Source organism: Mchenga conophoros, linkage group LG23 (genome assembly GCF_057382185.1).
Source record: "Mchenga conophoros isolate Kocher_MC1m ecotype Shallow Benthic linkage group LG23, M_conophoros_male_GT1.1, whole genome shotgun sequence".
In the NCBI taxonomy this organism is placed as follows: Eukaryota; Metazoa; Chordata; class Actinopteri; order Cichliformes; family Cichlidae; genus Mchenga; species Mchenga conophoros.
The window spans coordinates 42,030,966-42,047,314 of NC_140547.1; the positions used below are offsets into that span (position 1 = coordinate 42,030,966).

The window sequence follows — 16,349 nt, forward strand, 5'->3', positions numbered from 1 at the left end:
TCGCTAATCCGGTTCCCCGAACACACCTGCTGTTGACGATTACTACAGCTGGACGCAGGAATGTGACATCACTGGGTGTCGTAAAAGGGGCTACGCATCGATAGTAGAAACATTGATCGGCAACCTGCTGATTGGTCGGCGAAAATGTCCAAGGGGCGTGCTCGGTATTTTCCGGCAGCAGAGCAAGAACTCATGAGTGAGGGATTTCAGGAGTTTCAGTTTAATTAAAACGCAAGAGAACACTGCAAAGGCTGCAAAAGCAAGGAGAGAGGGCTGGCAGAAAGTTGCTGACAAATCAAACTCGTAGGTAATTTAATAATAATAATAATAATGGATTGGGTTTATATAGCGCTTTCCAAGGCACCCAAAGCGCTTTACGATACCACTATTCATTCACTCCCACATTCACACACTGGTGGAGGCAGCTACGGTTGTAGCCAGGCTGCCATATCGCGCCATCGGCCCCTCTGGCCAACACCAGTAGGCGGTAGGGTAGATCTATCATATGACACTATATTGTCCAATATCATATGGCATTATATTATATTATAATATGTTATATTATATCCCCTTTCACATTAGAGCCACAACAGGACCCACAAGAACATGGGAACAAGTAAAAGTGGAATACAGGAGTATTCTACAGAATGGTAATATTTATCTCTTAGATTGCTTTTCGTCTCTTGGCAAGGTAATACTGGCCTGTAATACTCTGTTAGTTTGTTCATAACAGCAACCAAGAAAAGGGCAGAGGAAAAAAAGACAGGTGGTGGTCCTGCACCCCCTCGTCAACAAGTTAGTTAAGTAAATAATACCCTCACGGGAATATCGATATCTCTCTATGAGCACACTGTCGCGCTGAGCTAAAGGATCCTGTCTGTCCCGCAATATACGCTGAATTCTGAGGACTCTCCTTATCAATCTTGCACCTTCCGCAATGGGTTGGTCGCGTATACGGACAGGACATGGCTGCGACAGGCTTCCCAAATCCACCTTCGCTTTTATAGCCGTGGTCTCTCATCTTGATTACACGAAGTAATTTACAATTACTACTCTGAAATATGAATTACATCTGTAATAATCACATACATGTAATAGAATGTTAATAGTACATTTCCCTTTTTAGGAAATGACCTGTATGTATCTGTGTGACATCAATAAAAGGATCAAGTGCTGCATTATCTTTAGTTACATTGATAATATTTATTTATGGTGAAACAGTGGAAAAATATCGCTGTTGCTTTCGTATAAATGAAGCGGATATACCTGCGTGGCCGCGATCTAATCCTGTTTACATAAAGTAAACCTGCTCCCGAGCAGGTTTACGCTTACGGCTCTGTTGCTATGACAGCAAGTCCCGGATGAGCTTCGGGGAACCGACTGATCCAGGATCACGCGAAATCGTCAACAATCTAATCCGGCTAACCTACTTAGCGAGGTACGAAGAACAGGCCCCTGGTCTGGAGAGAGAGACAAACATTATCCCGTCATCCAGGCCTCAGACAGGCTTTGACTTTTAAATCTTTCATTTTGAAGGAAAATATCTGCAGTTTCTGCTGGGCAGGTTCATCTTGGCTGTAAGAGGACTTTTGTAGCATAACAGATGTAATTTCTCATGTGATTCATGTGATTCTTATTTCTAATTTAAAAACTCTCAGGATGACAGACAATATCTTTGTTGTTGTTTACGTCACGCACTCAGACTATGCGTCAGATCAAAAGTCCTGCCATCTGCAGAATAGAAACAAGAGCGAGGACCATTTGGTTTGAGACAGACCAGATGAAATGTATGACTGCAGCTATTTAAAGGATTTTGATACGATGATGAGCTCACCTGAAATACTCTGATTGGCTGATACACAGATAAGGGCAGCCTTGGCAGAGACACCCATCGAGAGAAATCATTTAACAGTACAATGTGATGTTTGTTTGTTCTGCTGCTGCCACAAACTCGCTCCATCACAAGATCACATCAGGACTCAAAGAAGAAGCCAGTGTTTTTTGTGACAATCAATCAATCAACCACATACTCAGATTGAATTAATAATGCCCAGGAGCTGCTTTCATCCCTGTTCTTCTTTTACATACATAAATTCCACTTTTTAGTCTTGTAACTTAAAATCAACAACTTCACAATCATGACTGATGTGAGTATAATCACAAAATAATTTCATTTAATAAACAAAATTCATCAAAAATATGTCTTATATATGAAATATGATGTGATTGTACTTGTGTCTTATTACAGGAGGTTAAGTCATTTTACTGTTGGTCATCCAGCTGCTCACATACAGTATATTTCTATAAATTCATATTTCATGGAGTATTACAGTTATAATACAATAAGGGTTCTTCCAGTTTCACACATATGTAATGCAATGGCGCCACCCTGTGAACAAGTGTGAGTAGTGTAAGGTACCTTTTTTATATCATTTTGTAGTTTTACTGAATGTAATTTTGAGCTTTTGAAGAAGCAAATTAAGTTATTATTTTGCAAAACATCCGCATTAACCAACTATTTGCTCCAACTACTGGGTTCTGGGAACACGTTTCTTTTTCATTCTGGAAGCTTCATACGTGTCCATTAATAGTGTTACACTAGACCACATTTGGAAACTCTACCACACAAAAGAGAGAGAGTCTTGCTGTCAAGGCAAACAAAAAAGGGGAAGAGGGGGGTTTGAAAAAGACTGAAACTGTGGGTCAGAATCACTCAGCAGAGAGGACACAAGGATTTTCAGTTGGCACCGTTTCAAATAGACAAGTAAGTAAAAAAAATCCTGATTACTTTAAAAACTAAGGGGCGTGAACTTTTTGCTTTTCTGATATCAGATAACGTGCTGCTGCCTTCTGCGGCTTCTGCCGTCATCAGCGTAGGTGCTTGTGGACAGTGACTCAACATGTTGGAGAATAATTGAATCGATAAAAAGAAATAGAAATACATCAGAAACACAATTTGTTACCCCAAAACAGTTCAGTAGCAGAGTGTCCATGACATGGTAATCACTAAACCTGTTATTAACTGTGACTCATTTACAATAATAGCTACACTAAATGTTGTCAGGTGATCTCTTTGAAGATGAATTTGAATAAACAGTATGCCAATAGTGTACTGATGTACATAATACAGTTTACCATATAGAAAAGATGGAAAACAATATTTTAAAGAACTGCAAAGTTATGTTATTTAGAAGCCAGGCTTACAGGACGTTGCTCCACACTGGGTACAGCAGATCGTTTGATGAACTACAGAGTTTTTATAACTTTGTGAAGGATGTCAGCTTGAACAACTTGACTTGAAGCTATTGAGAGAAAAGGCCTTTCCTCCTGAGGCTGCGACACAAATTAAGTCTTTGGTTGTATATCTGCACAAACTCAGATATGAAAGGTGTCTCCATTTTGCCATCCCTCAGTGGATGGAGACTTGTTTTCACGGACAATTATAGTGCTGCAACTTGGAAAGACCAGAGTTGTGTGGTGCAAGTCACTGGAAATGTTTCAGAGCACCATAGTGAGGCTGTCACATCCTGTGTAATGGGCATGCAAACACAGACCGATGGAGGAACAAGTTTAAGGTACTAAAACCAAGGCCATAAGAAGACCGGAGCTGCTATATGATATGAAACCCCCCTTTTTTAAAGGACACACTACTTCAGTGTGCTTCCTGCTTCTTCCTGTGTGATCAGTATCTGCAGAGAGGTGTTAAACCACACGACACAAGTGGTACTTCATTGCCCATTTGTGTATTTGTATCTTATTGTTAAACATCTACAGGTAGATAAACTCCTATAGCCTTGGAGAGTAAACATATTTCAACTCACAGATCTGCAGTTTGTTTACGACATAATTAGCATACAAATATTTACCGTCTGTTTAAATCACAGTTGTGTCTTCTTGCATTTGTGCACAGAAACCTTCATTTTGAATTCAAAGTCAGACTGAAACTGAAGTTTTGCTTTGCAGTGTAGCAGGGTGAGGGATTTAGCAGTGGGACCCGACAAAAAAACAGAGACGGCTGATGGGGACTGGAGACGTACTGAGCTTCAAGGCTTTTATTGTAAAACATCTGAGAAACAGGAAGTGAAAAGACTCCTTCTTTATACTGATTTTAAAAATTTAGAGTAACCTTTGAATTGATTGATTGATTGATTGATTGATTGATTGATTGATTGATTGATTGATTGATTGATTGATTGATTGATTGATTGATTGATTGAGTGATTGAGTGATTGTTTGAATAATGAGTTTGCAATACTGTATACACTGTACTGTATAGCATTCAGCAGAGTTATAAAGTGTACTTCATCTGTGGCGACGGAAACTTGCACCTTTTTTCTGAGAGGAGAAGAAAAGAAAGACTACTAATATTCTGTTATTAATCTGTTATTAAGCATTATTAATCTTTTCTCTTGTGTCATGTGATGTGTGAACAATGACCCTGTGGACAGAGTTCATGAACAAAAAAACAAAACTCTATTCAGGCTTTGCAGAGAAGTCCAAGACTGATAAAGTCATAAATTTAAACCAGGAGACACCAGAGAAGACAAACGTGGAAAACAATCAACAGTAAAAAGCAATCAGAGGCTTTAAATACACACAAACACACTGTGGGCCTGTGGGGGCTGAGACACAGCTGGAACTAAACACATCTAAACTAAATCAGGGTAACGAGACAAGAGGAGCAAAGTTAAACACACTACATGAGAGAGAAAGAACTACCATGATCAAACTGGAAGTAACTAATGAGAAAAATCACATGACAAAGAAGAAAACTTGACAACAGAAGGGAATTTGGGAAATATAACTCTAACCACTGACAGAAATAGGAATATACAAATGACCATAAGACTAAACACATAGAAGCATAAGATCAAAAACAAAGAGAAAACATGGAAACCTAAAACCTGAGAACTGTTACTATCAAAAAACAAACTACAGTCAGAATAGTGACTGTTGAACAACAAAAGCAATTCCTGTCTGAAAACAGAATATTCAGGGTCTAAAATCCAGGACAGCGATTGCCCTAATTTTAATTAATTAACATTTAGACATTTAAAAAAAAAACTTTGATGATGCTCACTCACTTCCAGAGAACCTGACAAATCATTTTTGATAAAATGCAGATCACCAAAAAGTCTTAGCTCTACAGAGTTACAGCTAGCTCAGGTTGGTGTCAGGGAACCATGAGCCATGAACTACAAACGAGGGTCACTTTCCCCTGAGGCAGCACGGCAGCACAAAAACAACATGCACTCAAGCAAAAGCAGAGCTCTCATTCATGTGTATGTTAGACTGAGAGCTAAAACGCGTGCGGTGACCTTTCATCATGTCAAACCTTCAGCGTTACGATGCTTAAACCTCAACATGATTAGAGTTTTGACCTTTTTAGCTGCAGGTGTTCAACTGGAAATCTCAAATTCAAATCATATGGTGTTATTTCTCCTATTAGATTCACAGTAGTTCATTCTTAATGTCTAAAGTCTAAAGAATACAAAAATATATGTTTAAACTTATGAGCTGATGATGGAGTCTTTATTTTCATTTTCAGTCTCATTTGTGTACTTTTGCTTGAAAGTAATTACAAAAAAAACATTTTATGCTCTAACATATTTGTCACCACATCATTTTTAATATTTCAGCGTTTGAATTGTTGGTTATTTGTTGAATATCTCTAACTGGAGATCACGCAGTATGTTTGTGTATATTTGCAGGAGCAACCAAACTTAAACTTGACGCACTCTCTGTTTTCTAAGTGTGACATTTGCTTTGCTTGCTTTGCTCTTTATCTGTGAGACTGTGAGACCTCTTGGATCACTTCCTTTCAAAGCTGTACATGCGCACACACAAACATGTACGGTGGCACACACACATAAACTATGTGATGTTACTGTGCACTGACAGGAAATAACCTCAATACTGGAAAGCGGCTGTTCTTTGTAGCTGAATGTAATAAAGAAGATGCCTTCTGCTGCCACCATCGTTGTGTTTTTGCTCTCCTGCTTCTCCATCGTCTCCACAGGTACGGTACAAATTATTGTGTTCGTGTTTATATTTTTAGCTTTTCTTTCTAAACTTACTGGTTATGTTTTTTTTAAAGTTCAAAGTATTTTTAACATGTCAGTTTCCAACAATAATTCTTCAAGACTCCACAAATACTTTATCTGTTGTCCGTGACACCTGTAAAATACCCAAAGCATCACATACTATTTTAGATTTCCATGTTTCTGTTTTGTTTATTTGTCTATATATATATATATATATATATAGATATATATATATATATATATATATATATATATATATATATATATATATATATATATATATATATATATATATACATAGATATATATATATATATATATATATATATATATATATATATATATATATATATATATATATATATATATATATATCTTAAATATATCTATGTGAACATAGCCTGTTTCAGTTTTTGCCAATATCATTGTTATGATTTGCTGCTGCTGATTATTGTGCTGCTCTTTCCTCTTATTATCATATTTTGTCTTTTTCCTCACTAAAAAGGTTTTCTAGCTCATAAGCCAAAAGAAGATAATAATTTCCTTCAAATATGATAACTTGAGATATGATTGTTGATGAAAACTAGACTTTTCTAGCATGACTATTTTTATTTTTTCCTCAAGATGTTTCTTTATCTTTCAGGCTCTCAGGATGATTGTGTGTACGCTGCAACAGGATCAAGCTTTACTGTGCCACTTGGATATAAGTTGAAGGAATCAGATCAGCTGAAATGGATCAAGGACACAAGAGTAATCTTTAATAGCAGAAAGAAACAGGTGATCATAGGGAAAAATGATGATGTTGATTCAACTGGATCACTAAAGCTGACACAACTCACCAAAGACAAGTCAGGACGATACAAACCAGAGGTTTACACAGAGGGAATAAATGCGGGGGATTTACCAAGTGTGCATTTGTGTGTATTAGGTAAGTAACAACACATTATACATATATTCATTGTGTTTGTACTACTTATATCACAACAAGAAAGTGTGCTGATCCATCAGAAGCTGTTTTAGTCAGATACTATAATTAAAAGTAAAATCTTTGGTTTTATTATGAAGTCACTGTTCAGTTTTATCAATCAACAGTACTTGTTATTGTAGACATGTCAGGACGATACAGACCAGAGGTTCACAGCACAGAGGGAATAAATGTGGGGGGAAACTTACAGAGTGTGCATTTGTGTGTATTAGGTAGGTAAAAATACATTGTGGCCTGTATTTATATAGCACTTTTCAAGTCCCTAAGGACCCCAAAGCGCTTTACACAACCGGTCATCCACCCATTCACACACACATTCACACACTGGTGATGGCAGCTACATTGTAGCCACAGCCACCCTGGGGCGCACTGACAGAGGCGAATGTGTATGTACAAACACATTAAGATATTAACGTTAATATTCTGAAGCCACTCCTCAGATTTTTCATGCAGCAATATTTCTTGTTCTTTTTTTGATTAATGTGTTATCAGCCTTGCCTAATATACTGTTGATATAATCTAATTTGCTTTACTCAGACCGTGTGCAGAAGCCCACTGTGACGACAAAGACGTGTACAGATAATGGACATGTCAATTTTACTTGCAGTGTTGGTCAGGTAAGTAAAATGTTCTTTTTTTTCTTTACTTATCCTTATTCTTATTCTTCAAACAAGTCAAACATGTCAACAAGGGAGAATCAGAATAAAAACCAGCCCATTTACCGATTGCCAGAGTGTAGGTAGGTTAAGTTAAATCATGATGGCAGGCTGCTGTGGATGACCGTTCTCTTTTTCTCAGGTCACAACTTTAGTTAAGAGGCTCAAAATCCACTAAATAGCTTTTCTAGAGATTTCCTGATCCTCTTTAAATTCAAGTTCACTTGCTGAGACTCTGATAAACTATCAGCCCCGTGATCAGTAATATTTTCTTTTTTTTTCCTGAGTTCAATAAACACACACTCCTTGAAAATAACATTGTCTTCCACAGAATGAGAATATCACATGGTTAATGGATGGTGAAATGTTGGAAGAAAAAGGGAAGACACTGACCAGAGTAGCCAAAGATGTGCTAAATGCTAATTTCTCTTGCAATGTTTCCAACCCGGTCAGCTTTGAGATCAGTCTGCCTGTTCAACAAAACTGCTACAAGCCCAGTAAGTATAAGTGATACAAATTTATATTCACAACAAAAGATGTTTTGCTCACAATTGATGAAAAACTTTGCATCACTTGTGCATGTGCAGATGTGCATGACTTCTCTGCAGACTGTGGTCTGAAGAAAGAAAACAGGATATAATATAATCATGCAGCATCAGTGAGGAGGTGAAGCGCTGTGTGCAGGACACCTACAGTTTCATTTTATAGACGTTTATCAGCTTCAGACTGAACATCCAAACTGGGTTCAGTGCTCACAAAAATGTAAACAAGTAAAGAAAATCTATTTAAAAATCAACCTGAACAATTAAAAATCACTGTCTGATCTGATGTGACTACAGACCAGGAAGGGCAAAATTTATTATGAAATATCAGCTGATAGTCACTGAGTTGTATCTAATTCACTGTATCTGTTTATGAAGAGAAGCACATTTCCTCACAGATTTTGTAGTTTTGCAAGTATATTGTCACAAAAGGTCACTGAAAGTAACTGGGACATGCAGGAAGTCAGACAGTTTACGCGCTCGGTAGTCATTCAAACAATGCAATGTAGACACTTTTGCACGGAAGCGTTGTTTATGCTGTGGTGTCCAGTGTGGTCTGTCTGCTGTAGAGAGTGTGAAATAGAAAAGACAAGAAAAAAGAAACGTTTCAGGTTAAAATCAATTTTACTGATTTATTTATTGATCAATCGATTTATTTCTGAATTGTTTGTTGTCTTGTGTTGACAGAAATATACTTTTCTGCTGCCTTAGTTTAGATGTTTGATTGACTGTGAAAGTGACAGTTCAGGACTTTTGAAGCACAGTTTTTCATGTTACTCTCTTGCCATTTCTTCTTTTCTATTCAAAGATTCAAACAATGTTTGTGGCCTGTTTGGCCCAATAGATGATAACTTTGTTGTGTAATCAATGTGTATTTAATATTGATGCAACCAAATCTTCTGTGCTCAGTGCAGAAACCCCACGTGACAGTGAACTGTACGGGCGAGTCCGAAGTTACATTTACGTGCTCTGTTAGTCAGGTGAGAACAATGTTGAATACATTTCATTTGATTTCACTATATGTATATATATACATGTATATAAATACATGTATATATATATATATATACATCTATATATATATACATGTATATAAATACATGTATATATATATAGATGTATATATACATGTATATAAATACATGTATATATATATATATATATATATATATATATATATATATATATATATATATATATACATGTATATAAATACATGTATATATATATATATATACATCTATATATATATACATGTATATAAATACATGTATATATATATATATACATCTATATATATATACATGTATATAAATACATGTATATATATATATACATGTATATATATATACATGTATATATATATATGTAGATGTGTATATATATATACATGTATATATATATACATGTATATATATATATACATGTATATATATACATGTATATATATACACATGTATATATATACATGTATATATATATATATAGATGTAGATGTGTATATATATATGCATCTATATATATATACATATATATATATATATATATATATATATATATATATATATATATATATATATATATATATATATATATATATATATATATATACGTCTGAGCATAATTATGTGTTTATCTGTCGACAAACTCATTTTATGAATTGAATTAAGTGCTCACTTGAGGAACCAGCTTTTTTAATGCATGTATGAATTAGGCTCATATTTGCATGTTTTTATTATGTCAATATATGATAATAAAGGCAGAGTGTAGGGAAAGCAAAACTGATCTCTATTTTCTAACCTGTGGGCAACAATTGTCTTTCAGTCATGTTTTGACTTGACTATGAGGTTATTGTAGAGCTAATCATGGCACACTCAAAGTCCCTGAAGTCACTCTTCCCACAGATTTTCTTTCGTCATGAAGACTCTGCTTACAGCAAAATATACTTAGATGTGGTTAAGAATTTCTCTGCCAAACAACCAGCTCTATAGTAGTGACTGTTCTCAGTCATCTTTTTGTTTTATTTTTCTCAATTAATTACAGACACAGGCAAGAAAATGACATTATAAACTACAGTTTTAAAGTAAAGCTGTAATTTTGCAAGTTCAAAAGAAAGATTGTTACAAGCCTTTTTCTGATCCTGACACTGAAACACACACACACACACACACACACACACACACACACACACACACACACACACACACACTGGATAACTAAATAAAATTTAAAAAAATATATTTGCTGTCAAAATATATTTAGTATGCTTGCTCTTATACTTGGAGGTTTAAAACTTTAGCAAATCCATTAATCGTCTTTTCTTCAACAGAAATACAATAATCTGGAATTTAAATGGTTTAACGAGGAAAACAAGCTGCAGGGATCAGGAGAGACACTTACAAGGAAAACCGACGATGTGGTAAACACTCGCTTCTTTTGCAATGTTTCAAACTCCATCAGCTCTGAGATCAGTGACCCTGCTGCACAAAAGTGCTCAAAACCCTGTAAGTATTATTTCTATCAACTGTCCATTCAAATAGTTATGACACTGACCATTTTACACTCATGTCATGATAAAATCTATTTCTTATTCTCTTGTTTTATTCCTGAAGCTTTTCCTAATGAATTATTTGGAATTAGCATCTGGGTTTTCATAGGAGGCGGAGCAGGTACGTGTCATGTTCTGTGCAGTCGTCAGATTATACTCTGAAAATCATTGAAATCAAGCTTCACATACAAAACCAATGAATTCTCTATTTTTTCCATGTGTAATACAATTGATGTTATTCTCCATCAGGTCTTCTTATTTTGGTGATCGTCACTGCCACAGTTTGTTGTGTCCGGGCCAGACGAAAGAGACGCATATGATAAACGGTATTTACTTATATACTGTTATCATTATTATTTTAGTTCATGTTAAAAAAATAAGCCACTGCGCTAAGGCAGAACATCTTAAAAACTATTTTACTTACGTAAATGACTTAGTTCACCCATGTACAGCCCATCCATTCACCATTCATTGTGCATGTAGGTTACTTGAGGAGCTCCCCAAGGCTCAGTCTTAGGTCCATTAGATTTATATTATTTGTACTTTGATTTTTTTAGGGGTTATGGTTAAGATTACTTGCATTCAGTTCAAAATATTTACATACAGCAGATAATGATTCACTTCAAGGGACTTCAAACTTCAAGTTGCACAGTGCAGGATTTCAATAAGGAGAGATCACTTGAAAGAATTGAACATGATTTACTGAAATGAAGAAATGAATGAATTTGGCGATTAGACTCTGATGACAGAATGGAGCCCCAGCAGTGACTGGATTTAGGACAGGACCCCCCAGTGTCTAGATGCTGGGGGTGGTGAAGATAAAGACTGAACCTTTGATGGAGCTCTGACTGAAGTGTCTGTGAGATGGAGATAGAGAGGAGGTCGGTTGCACAAATTACAGTCTGAAAGGTAGAATAACAGTGAGCAGAGATTTAAACCACACAGACTGGAGGCTGATTGGCCCAAAGAAGGCGAGCAGGAAGTAGATTAGACTAGAGTAAAGAGGACAGTATTGAAATTGACAGAAGAGACTGAACACCCAGAGAAACTGATTACAGATGTTACTTACTGAACTTATGCATAAGCTTCATGTTCACTATTCATGTTGCGGGACATTGTTTAAATGAACATGGAAGTACCAGGACCTGTGCAGTCCCTGGCACAGAAATGTAAACAGTAGCTGAGAGGTGTGTTTCTTAACACATAAAGTAAATGCTGTGTAGCTACTCTAAACAATTGCAGCTGATCATAAGATGTAAGGTAATCATAGCTTCATTTTTTAATTGAGAAGTTGCTGGATTGTTCTGGCACAATGAGTTGGTATACTTTCTTATTAGTAAGCCAGCTTGATTCATTTTTGGGTGTATTATTCACTTTGACATTAAACTATAATAATAATAATAATAATAATGTTACATCATTAAATAAACAAACAACAAAGTTGGGTTTCTAATTTTATGCCATTTGCTTACATTTGTTACTTTGTTTAAATATGGGGAAGCTGTGACACTCATTTGAACAACATCACTGCGAGTGCGACTGCTTCTTCTGTAAAACTATGCTGTTATCCCTACATTTAAATGACATCTCGTCTCTTAGCTGCTGTCTCATTCCTGCTGTAGCTGGACTGCATGGTTCTTAAACCAGATCTGACAAACAATGCTTACTGGCAACATGCTGAAATAATGATGGTCTTAAAACAAGATTAACAAATAATAGTGCACCAGAGTCATTTTTAATTACATTAGCATTACATTAGTTAACATTAAATACACTTGGAGCTTTGCGATTCTTCAGTTCTGGGATCCAGGGGCCATTGCCAGCTCTGATTGATGAGCTAAATTCTCCAGCACGGCACAACATTGTTCATTCTTTGTAGTATGGCTGCAAAGGAAATCAGATTCTTTATATTTATTATTTTTTCTAAGCTGACACAGGCCCATCAAATCCATATTCTTACATATTCTTAGCAGTGGCAGGTTTTGCTCTTTTCTTGTTAAAAACACTGAAAGATGATTCTGCAGGTCTGACCTGCCGCCTATGCTTATTTCAACAGATGGCAGGTCAGAGACCTTTGTTTGCAGTGGACGAATCAAGAACAGCAACAGCATCACCTTCAGCAGAACCACTTGACAAAACCACTATAAACAACAGCATGTTCAGCAGAGTCCCAGAGCCATACTTCTATGCAGCCTGTGGTCTGAAGACAGACAACAGGAAACAGGATACGATATAAACACCATTCAATCTGAGTGCTGAGGTGACGTGGTGTTTGCAGGACGCCTACAGAGTTTCATTTTGATGTTTGTCAGGTTCATTGTGAATGTACAAAGAAAATTATAGATTACAGGAATTTAACCCTAAATAAGTGGGTCATTTAACGATCATTCAGTGATTAGATCAGAAATGCAAACCTTATTATGATTGTCAGTGATATGTAAAACTAATGTATTTTATTACAACATCTCCTGATGTGTAGTTTTGTAAGCAGACCTTCACAAAGAAATATTGTTTATGCTATATGTGTTAATGCTTTTGTTTAGGTCTTTCATTTTGGAGGAAATAAGCTTCAGTCTTTTTTGCTAGGCAGGTCCGTGCTGTATATTGTTAATGAGAGCGACAATTCAGGATTTTATTAGTATCTGTTGTGCATTTTTCTTTGTTCTGATTTGGAGATTTTCATGTTTGAACCACATGCTGGACAAGAAATTAACCTTGAAATTAAAGCAAAATGATAAAAATATTTTTTTCTCAAAGAAAAAACACGATTCCCTCCCTGGGATGATGGCATGGTGCGTCTAAAAGGATCTTTAAAGATAACAAGTCTGAGGAAAAATTACTTGACTAAACTACATCATTGTGGTTTTCAGTGAATACAATGCTGTAGAAAAGAATTAAGGATTAAAAATTAAGAACAGAAGTGTGTGTTTTGGTTAAACTAAGAGCAGAATAGATTTATTGTGGTCATGTGAATATGAATATTTCTCTTAGTATTCGTCTTTATGCCTCACCAAAAATAAAAGTAATAAGTCTATTCACTTGGAAACTTTTCACCATATTAACTTATCAGCTGAATGTTTTAAATATGTTATACTGATATGTATATGACCATGTTTTTCATCAATTTTTATAATGTTCTTAATATATTTACAAAAATAAAGTGTGCTGATGCATCACAAGTCCCCATGTAATCAGTCAGACCAAATGTATATGCTCATATATTCGAGTCCCAAGTGTCAAAGAAGTGTTTAGGCAGATCAAAAGTCATGACTCCATGCACTGTTAAACCTCACACTCGAGGTGTTATGTGAATTGTAAAATGTTATGATTGAAACCACTAAAAGGGCCTAACTAAAGGCCTACATCATGCAGTTTAAATGTTCTTTAGTTTTAAGACAGACTGTCTATCACAGACCCCATACAATTCAAGAGGGTGGACCAGCAGACTACATATTACACTAAAATGTTCTAAAGTGTTGGCATACATCTATCTATCTATCTATCTATCTATCTATCTATCTATCTATCTATCTATCTATCTATCTATCTATCTATCTATCTATCTATCTATCTATCTATCTAGATAGATAGATAGATAGATAGATAGATAGACGTATGTATGTATGTATGTATGTATGTATATTTAAATATATATTTAAATATATATATATTTAAATAAATATATATATTTAAATAAATATATATATAAATATATATATTTAAATAAATATATATTTAAATATATATATATATATATAAAATATATATATATATATATACATTAGGGGTGCAACGATACACAAAATTCACGGTTCGGTTCGGTTCGATACTTTGGTGTCACGGTTCGATATTTTTTCGATACAAAAAAAATGTTCATGCATTTTTAATTTGTCATTTATTAAAAGTATAAATATATATTTTAACTCAAAAGTACAGTTTTTAAATTTAACCCTAACCCTAACCCTTGTGCGCGTTTTTTATTTTGACAGCGAATGCGCACCTGCGGACCACTTATGTGCAGCCCTGGTTATTTAGCTCGTCATATTGCAGCCACAGAAATTATTTTGTCCATGAAACCATAAAGCTGCACTTTCTTTTTGCCTTATAGTCTGATTTGTCATAACTTCTCCGTTTTGTGGTAAGCTTTTATTTGGCTGTCACTTCTTCACCCTGACCTGTCTTATTTGGCTCAGCAGAACTGAAATGCTTTTACACACGCACTCACATAAGCTCAGCGATTCTCTGCGCGATCAACCTCTCACATGTTTAAGCTGCGGGAGATTTCACTTGTCATGTTTGCATAGTAAGCTAACGATTAATAAGACGATGTCAGAGGAATTGGTGCACAAATTTTCATCACTCACAGATCAGTGCTGTCGCTCTCTATACACAGTTCGCACGATTGCAAAGTGAAAGCAAAAAAACAAGCGCAAATTCAAACGCGACTTCAATATGTCACATATTGACAGTGGCTCACCGATGCCAATGACATAATTACCCAGCTACATTTCTGAAAGAATGCAAAAGCATTGACATATATTTTTCCTACAATAGCCCGACGGGCAGAGAAGAGATAGATTTTGGTAGCCCGACTGAAAAAATCGCTAGCTCCGGGACGTCGGGCTAGCGATATTGCAAGCCCTGTATCTGATTGAGGAATCACTCATCTTTGGAAAAGACAGTTTATTACAGAGAAATGGCTCTTTCCAAAATAAAAGCTATACTATCCGCTTCTTCTGGGCTATATTCTCAGCAGCATAAGGAGAATCATGTGCTAACAGCTGTCTAAATGACTCGGCTAAAGTTAGTAGCATGCTTGTTGTTTTTGTCTTTGCACTAGGATGATGTCGGTGTAAATGTGCAGTCATATTCGTTGTGTTCCCACTAGTGCTTTCAGGTTAATCTCGTTGAAATGACCTTAACGCCACAACACGGCAAATCTCCGTTAACGAGCTACCGCCGATCGCTCCATGCATGGGGCTAGACGGCCAACACGTTAACGAGCTAACTGCGCTAACACACTAGTTCACACCAATGTAATTGAGCATTGCATGGCACATCCAACATACTGTTTTACTTTAGTCCATGACTCGCTTACCTTCAGGGTCATACGTCACATGAAAACCAAAATAATTCCAAACGCCAGATCTGAATGAGGGTCAATTTGCCTGTTGCAAGGAGAGCTTAACTTCTGTCTCGCTAGCTTGCCCTGCGCTCTTCCTTCTGACTATGCTGTCTGTGTGGAGCGCTCAGTGGATCTGCGCTCGACAGTGCAGCTTAGGCGGAGTAGTCGAACACAGATTCACTGAGCGCTCCACACAGACAGCATCGTCAGAAGGAAAATTGATAAAATAAATTACAAATGTTGTATTGTTCGATACATATGCGTACCGAACCGAAAGCACTGTATCGAACGGTTCAATATCGATACGAATATCGTTGCACCCCTAATATATATATATATATATATATATATATATATATATATATATACAGGGAGTGCAGAATTATTAGGCAAGTTGTATTTTTGAGGAATAATTTTATTATTGAACAGCAACCATGTTCTCAATGAAC

At 36.0% G+C, this 16,349-nt stretch overlaps 1 protein-coding gene across 3 annotated transcripts; it reads left to right on the forward strand.

The window, feature by feature from the left end:
• Window positions 1–2,638: 2,638 nt before the first annotated feature.
• LOC146547903 (SLAM family member 7-like) lies at window positions 2,639–13,982 on the forward strand. Of its 3 annotated transcripts, none has more exons than XM_085265728.1 (10): window positions 2,639–2,764; window positions 5,902–6,019; window positions 6,688–6,972; window positions 7,567–7,646; window positions 8,017–8,182; window positions 9,137–9,207; window positions 10,557–10,731; window positions 10,840–10,896; window positions 11,025–11,101; window positions 12,832–13,980. In XM_085265728.1, the coding sequence occupies exons 2-9, from the start codon at window positions 5,959–5,961 to the stop codon at window positions 11,093–11,095; spliced, it is 966 nt and encodes a 321-aa protein (XP_085121854.1). In that variant the 5' UTR covers window positions 2,639–2,764; window positions 5,902–5,958; the 3' UTR covers window positions 11,096–11,101; window positions 12,832–13,980. The 3 variants fall into 3 exon arrangements, with proteins under 3 accessions (XP_085121854.1, XP_085121855.1, XP_085121856.1); XM_085265730.1 differs by lacking the exon at window positions 2,639–2,764 and adding an exon at window positions 7,152–7,241 and having other exon boundaries at window positions 5,956–6,019; window positions 12,832–13,982; XM_085265729.1 differs by lacking the exon at window positions 2,639–2,764 and having other exon boundaries at window positions 5,839–6,019.
• The last annotated feature ends 2,367 nt before the right edge of the window (window positions 13,983–16,349 follow it).